General features: G+C 30.3%; 1 protein-coding gene across 3 annotated transcripts in view; it reads right to left on the bottom strand.

Annotated features, from left to right (window-relative positions):
* Window positions 1-629: 629 nt before the first annotated feature.
* LOC136984972 (RUN and FYVE domain-containing protein 2-like) overlaps window positions 630-7,354 on the bottom strand; it is a 30,822-nt gene continuing 24,097 nt past the window's right edge. Inside the window, exons 1-16 of one of the 3 annotated variants that reach the window (XM_067282123.1) lie at window positions 4,792-4,957; window positions 4,517-4,687; window positions 4,311-4,428; window positions 4,127-4,231; window positions 3,934-4,057; window positions 3,789-3,850; window positions 3,642-3,713; window positions 3,387-3,558; window positions 3,206-3,322; window positions 2,962-3,129; window positions 2,793-2,890; window positions 2,011-2,097; window positions 1,766-1,895; window positions 1,604-1,698; window positions 1,418-1,544; window positions 630-1,342 (exon numbers count right to left, since the gene is read on the bottom strand). In XM_067282123.1, coding sequence (XP_067138224.1) covers window positions 1,205-1,342; window positions 1,418-1,544; window positions 1,604-1,698; window positions 1,766-1,895; window positions 2,011-2,097; window positions 2,793-2,890; window positions 2,962-3,129; window positions 3,206-3,322; window positions 3,387-3,558; window positions 3,642-3,713; window positions 3,789-3,850; window positions 3,934-4,057; window positions 4,127-4,231; window positions 4,311-4,428; window positions 4,517-4,687; window positions 4,792-4,912 — 1,905 coding nt within the window. In that variant the 5' untranslated portion in view covers window positions 4,913-4,957 and the 3' untranslated portion in view covers window positions 630-1,204. Of the gene's footprint in view, window positions 1,343-1,417; window positions 1,699-1,765; window positions 1,896-2,010; window positions 2,098-2,792; window positions 2,891-2,961; window positions 3,130-3,205; window positions 3,323-3,386; window positions 3,559-3,641; window positions 3,714-3,788; window positions 3,851-3,933; window positions 4,058-4,126; window positions 4,232-4,310; window positions 4,429-4,516; window positions 4,688-4,791; window positions 4,958-7,354 lie in introns of those variants that run through there. The other 2 variants (XM_067282122.1, XM_067282124.1) reach the window with 2 other exon arrangements.

The raw sequence follows: 7,354 nt of genomic DNA, 5'->3' as shown, positions 1-7,354 counted from the left end.
TGATATTTTTATTATTTCTATAGTTTCATTTTTATACACATGTAATACAATATTTTTTCTGTATTATGTGACATAATACAATAGATTTATGAATTAAGCAAATGGTTTTATATGGGAATTAATTCCTATACTGAAAAAATATTATTATTTAACATTTAATTAAAATTAGTTGTAATCAAAAGATGTGTTTTCTTTTAATTATGAGAATCCACTTATACACACCGGGGTAAAACCACTGACTCCTCTTGAAACCTTTTAACCGGTGCGGTACGCTCAAATTTTGTAAGCGAACGTTTTCGGCTCCCTCACTGGGTCCTTTCTCAAGCTATGTTCTCTTTGTCGATCGTTATATTGAAAATTATCCACTTTCTGGATAAAAATTTAATTCAAATTTTTATCCAGAAAGTGGATAATTTTCAATATAACGATCGACAAAGAGAACATAGCTTGAGAAAGGACCCAGTGAGGGAGCCGAAAACGTTCGCTTACAAAATTTGAGCGTACCGCACCGGTTAAAAGGTTTCAAGAGGATTCAGTGGTTCTTTTAATTACCTTTCTTGATTCATTAAAATGTGTTTATACCTTCTGATATAAATTGATGACAATGAACACCTAGAGAATGTCATAAATTTGTTAAAACAAATATATTTTATTTATTTATAGACAATCTCAAACACATTATTTATATTACATAATATATGGTTCTGTTTTACAATTATTTTTCTAAATAATGATCTAAGCAGAAAAAAATATGATATATTTACAAAAACTGTTTTGTTTTTTATTCTCAGGTTCTATTTTTATGTCATCAGATCTGCCCAGTCATAATTAAAAAAAAACAAAAGAAGAATACAAAAAAAAACACTCAAAAATTAAATCAAACATTTTAAAAATTCCTAAAATAAACCTCCTTAAATTAATACAACAAACATTTCTTTTGGACATAAATAATCTTTTATGAGAATTTTTAAATTTATAGATTTAATTAAAATGGGGGAGTTATTTTATTGTTTTCAAATTAATCTATAAAAAAAAACTCACAATAATTCTTACACCAACATTACAAAAACATTATTTATATTGTGCTCAGCTTATAAACTTATGTATATATATAGAATTTTGCCCAGACTATTTGCACTTTTATTAAACAGTTAAGAAATCTTTTCACTAGGATCGCAACTTACGGTAACAATACCAGTAAGCTTCAGGAAGCAGAATATCTTTGTAACAATAACGTGTAACAATTGTCACAAACCCTGAGTGGTTTAGCAGATGATGGAAGAGGCATTGTATTGTCGGAGCAAGTGTTGCAGAAGATTTCTCCACAGTGGCGACAGTGATGCTGAAATCACATCAACGTTAATTTTCTGGTACAATGTTTTGTAAAACAATGAGAATTAATTGAGATTAATAATACCTTTCTTCTAGCAACTGAGAAAAGTTTATTACATTGCTTGCAGCTCGATGCTTCTTTGTCTCTGGTCCATACGGCTTCCTTCAGTGAAAGATGACTTTCTTTTAAGTCTTCGACTTCGAGCCTAGATCTAAGCATATACAAGTTATAAAATGTTATACTCAAATAATTAAAATTTGCCACACTAACTCTTTCAACTGCGTTCCTATTTCTTCCAATGTCATTTCGTGTTCCGCACACTTCTTCTCGAGTAGTTTATATTCATCTTTCAGTCTCTGATGTTCCTTTAAAAATTATCTTAAATAAATTTTATGGGAAGCTTAAGAAACTGACTTAAGAAGCATTACTTACTAAAGAAGCAGTTTGTAATTGCTCATTATAATGTTGAAGATCTGCTATTCTGTTTTTCTGATCTTCGTCGGCCGATTGGAGCGACATTCGCCATTCTCTCTCAATTTTCAAATCTGATTCTAAAATGGCCCTATCGAAATTCAACACGAATATTCAAAAAAAAAAATCATTTATATTATTTTTGATAATTTATTTATAAAATGAATGAATTACGAAATTAGGATCTGAATTATTGTTGGCGATACCTAGACTGATCTTTCTCAGCTAATTGCTGTCCTAATTTTCTGATGGTTTCGTCATTAATCTTTCTTTGTTTATTTACTTGATTTAGTCTGAAAATTGCATTTTTTTACTGTTATTTAAATATATTTATTTATTCAATAAATGAAATTAGTATCTTAAATTTATTGACGTTAAATTACTTAATGGTTTTTCATTATTAAAATATACTTTATTGTTAAGTATTAACTTAAAATCGGGAAAAAAGTACAAGATAAAATAAATGCTTATAAATAATTAATATTTATTATCAGGAATTACATGATTTATAATTATTTTACATTATTCAAAAACATTTTCTAAAAAAATTTTTTTTATTTTGTTCATAATAAATGATCATTTAAGATTTTTACATTTTGTTTTTAACAATAATATGATCTCTTTGCTAATTATATGTACATCAACAACTTGTGTTAACTGTCCAACAAATCAAATTTATAACTTTTGATTTTCATAGAATAATATATTTTTATATATTAAATAAAGTGTAAATTATAAAAATAAAATACAAAAATTGAAAACTTTATATATATATATAATCAATATAAATGAGTAAATATAAATCATGTGACAATATATCAATATATTTTATTTTTTTTTTTTCATTTTGTAATCTTGATTATGTAAGTAATCAATTTAAAACTCTTGTATATTCCAGAATTGTAAGGTTTACAAATTAAAACTCATTAACAAAATTTCCCTGCCCAATTAAGATTTCTGTTCCCAATCCAAATTTAATGGTCCGTACTTATTTTCCAGATCTTTCAGAACTTCTGTCATCTTGTTAGTATTTTTTTCCAAAAGCTCAATCTGCTCGTTTTTCTGTTTGACAGATACCTCACACTCCTAAGGAATAAATTAACAATATGAAAACAGAATATATTTTCTGTTAAATAAGTTCCAAAACTTTTCATCACCTGCAATTTATTATACATTTGTAAATTAATGGCTTTTATGTCTTCGAGCTGACGACGGAGAGAAACAATAGTGTCTTGTTTCTCGTGAATGTCTTTTTCTAGTAACTTCATGGCCATTTCTGCTTCTCTTCTTAAATTTCCTTGAAGTTCCAATTCTTGTTCCAAGTCCTTTATAATAATAAACAATTCATTTTTAGAAATCAAAAACAATAATTGTATTCATATAAAAATCTTTTTTTTCTACCTGTTTATTTTGTATTTCTTCTTGTAGCTGCTTTTTTATATCATTATATAAACTATCTAAACCTGCCTGATTTGTGTGGTAGGTTTCCCTTTCTGCAGACATATCTGCTCTTGCTTCCTACAAAATAAAACAATTAAATTTTAAACATTGTTTATATCACAACAAATATCAAATTACTAACATCCAATTTCCTGCGATGTTCCACTGTCAAATGTTCTTGAGCCCTTTGGAGAATACTGTTTTCATCTTGAAGAGACAAAATTTGATTTTTGGCAATAGCTAAGTCTTCTTTCATCAATGCATTTGTTGTCTGAAGATGCTCCACTTTCTGCTGAAGATTGGTCACAGTCGCACTAACAAAGTCAATATGTAATTATGAAATTTAAAATGTAAGAAAAATATCGTAATTTTTTTATGAAATAATAAACAATGATACTTTAAATGCCTGTTAAGTTCTTCAATATAATTTTTTTGATCTAAAACAGCTGTCATACTTGCTGATTCAACTCTGTAAATTAAATGTATTTAAAATATTAAAGATTTTATAATAAAATGTTTCATAAAATATTCATGTATTACCTACCCTTCAGGAGGTACTTCGTGATTGTTGTCCCTCAAATAGAGACTAAAATCAATTATTCCTTGCTAATAAATCAAAAGTTAATATTGTAATTGCAAAATTTTCAACAAATTTAATTTTAAGAAAGTAAATTTGTTGAAAATCCAACCTGAGAATCTAAATCTTCTTCTTTCACACACAAATTACAATCAATTACATTCAGTCCAACTAATAAACCACCAATAACAACAGCTTCTTCTGACATCATCAATGACTCGTCCTCATAAAATTCTCTATAAAATTATATAAAGTTAGTTACGACAGAACAAATATTTTTAATGTAAATTTGATATCTAACTTACGCAAGTATTTCGTCCTTTTTGTCAACAAGGAATCTAAAATAATCGGCCAGCCTCTTCTGCATTAAAGCTAATCTCAACCAAGCTCTTGTTCTGCCAAGCTGAGTTCTGAAAGATGCGAAAATTACGCACAAGCACGGCAATTATATACACGATAAATTTTATATTAAAAACAACAATATCATACTTTACTGTTGGCAAATCTCTAACACTCGCCGTAATGTCGGAGGCTTCGGGCATATAATTTTCGACCAGCTGCAGCATATTCCACAATTCCTTACGGGGACCGAGTAATCCCTTTTTAGCTAAAAGAGACAAAAAACATTTGTTTATTCAAAGTACACATAGTCTTTATCCAAAACTAACAAGAAAAAAGCAATTTCTAAGACTCACGCTTCAATCCATGACGTAATACATGTTCTAACAAAATGAAAAAATGCTGCAACGGGACGTGATCGGAGTCCAGCATGCGGCCATATTTTAGAGACGACTCGATCAGTTCTTTGACGACGAGCTTCGTAACATTTACCAGATTGGATCTCTCGATAGCCACGGGATCTCTTTCTAAAACCAAGAAGTCTCATGAAGTTTACACAAATTACATAAATAATATACACATAATACCGAGGCATCGAAGACAAAAGAAATACCAAAAAACACACACTCACCCTCCGGTTGCAGCGGTTGTGTCGGAACATCGAACTGAACGTCCGTCAATTCTTTCAGACACAACCACTCGCCATCTACAGAAACTCTGAAGTTACATAAGTAGATTGTATCTTTAGCCATTAATCTTTTTAGTTATCATTAAAGAAAATTATTAAAACAAATATTAGTTACAACTTGAATTAAAGTTTGAACTGAAACACAGTTAAAGAATATAAAAAGATATTTTAAAAAAAATTTATAAACAGATAATCAGTAGGAATAGAATCAGGATTTCGTAAAAAGATGCTAATTCAATTCTCACAAAAATCGCCATAAATGTATCTTCACTGCAAAGCATGACATGTTTGCAGGAAAAGATGCATTTGAGGGAAACCGCAAAAAATAAAGGGAAAATGGCTACTCCAATAATTAATACACACGTAAAGGATATAAATGAGAGAGATTAAAACGCTTTTTGTATTAGGAGATTTTTCTGTGAATCGAAATTATGTTAGAATCGAGTGTGATGAAAGACGTTCAACATGGATGTCATTCCATCGATCAAATCGATCGATCTCTTCTGGACCTCTAGCGGTAATTGTAGCAGTAACTACTACCCCATCAACAGTGTCTTTTTTTAAAAAAAAAAAAAAAAAAAAAAAGAGAGAGAAATATGAAAAAAATGCTAAATTGTATTCTCGAAAATTTGTTTTAATACAAATTGGTAGCATCTCGTTCATACAAATTGTTTTATAATTTGTGACGGGGTCGTTGCGAGATTGCCTCTTTCGCCTTTCCCCCGAAGAAATAAAATACGTGGAATGTTTCTTTTATGAATAAAGAGCAGTTTTAAAGATTTTATTTTATTTCCGTTAATAAAAACTAGCATTAATTGCGGCAATTAGCCTCTAAATTCTCTCAGACCTCGTGGGAAAAATTTCCCAATTCTTCCCCTCTACACGGACGCGTTTATGACGTATCCAATACAAGACGTTGTAATTAAAACAATGCATCCTTATAACTAGTAAAAGGTGATTTCATATACAAATACAATGTATACGAGTCTACAATTTGCTACATTTAAGTTGGATACTCGTCCGAGTTATACTATTGTTCAAAATTCATTTGGCAATATCGTGAAAATATATGAATAAAGATATAATTTTGTTTTTCTGGGATAACTCGAGTAAAATACAGCATAGCAATCAATTATAATAAAACTTAACGTCTATTATATAAATCTAGCTGGAATCACTTCTTAAATAAGTGTGAACAACACCAGTTTAACTAAATAACATCAGTTAAAATAATTTAAGTTATTTCCTAATGCGTCACGAACCAATACTATTCTTTCTTTCACACTGTATTTCGGTGTCAGGATGGCCCCCGTATCGATAACTTCGTATTTAGATATGTTATCTATACCGAAGCACTATGACATACTTATTAAATATTATGGTATGTCTTCCATTTATCCCTCCTTAGATCACTACCTGTATAGCACTGATCTAACGATCACTTAACAATAAACTGAATGATTTACGCTATGTATTGCATTTGTAATCAACGGTATTCGTGTTAATAACCATAGTACTGTGCTATCATTAAATTTTTGATCTAACAATTCAACTATGCAGGTTTTAGCCTGATCAATCAATCAATGATCAACTAACTTTTAGGTATCACAGTATTTAGTCACAAAAATGAGATTGTTTACATGCCATAAAAATATCCAGACTGCAGGATAAAAACCATTAAATCGTAATATAACCAGGTGGTTAACCACCAAAGTCCCTCATAATCCAGCTACCGTGCCGAATTTCGTGTCTTCATCTTTAACCCATCCTGAGATATTAAATGAAATAGAGGCCAACATTCTTGTGTCATGCTACATGCATCCACCGAATTTTTTCCCGTTAATAGCATTTTCAACTTTTTTTTCTTTTATAAAAGTCATCCCTACTCTCAAAATTAAAGTTCTTGCCATTACAGAAGTATAAAACAAATTTTAAAAAGCTAGGAACAAAGGATTACTGTATAGCAGTGTTTTCCAACCTGTTTGCTCATGTGACACTTATACGGAAGCATTCAAAACACTTTGCTGGAGAGATCAAAGGCTTACGCATATTACGAAATAATATACATTTGCAATAATACAATTTTAATGACTACATAAATGTTTATTTGAGAACAATATTCTATTTATACTTGTACAATACTTATGCTATTTATACAACACCTGTAGCATTACGATTTTAAAATTGCACGACGACATCCCTTTAAGCGATATTAGCGAGGTGAGGCCGAAGTTTTAAACGCGAAAACGTGTACGTCGGACGTTCAGCGCCGCTTTCCTGTAAGCCTAGAAGTTTGACAATAGTGTTTGGAAAGTCAGTGGAATCGTGCTCGACATTCCAAACGCCATTGTCAAACTTCTAGGCTTACAGGAAAGCGGCGCTGAACGTCCGACGTACACGTTTTCGCGTTTAAAACTTCGGCCTCAACCTCGCTATTGTGGTTGAAAAACATTGCTGTATACGTTAGTGGTTACAAAATTAAGAATTTATGTTTAAGATTTACAAG

This window comes from Centruroides vittatus, unplaced genomic scaffold (assembly GCF_030686945.1).
Source record: "Centruroides vittatus isolate TY-2023 unplaced genomic scaffold, ASM3068694v2 contig_941, whole genome shotgun sequence".
Classification (NCBI taxonomy): domain Eukaryota; kingdom Metazoa; phylum Arthropoda; class Arachnida; order Scorpiones; family Buthidae; genus Centruroides; species Centruroides vittatus.
The sequence above is the reverse complement of the archived record's forward strand: the minus strand, read 5'-3'. Positions and strand labels throughout refer to the sequence as shown.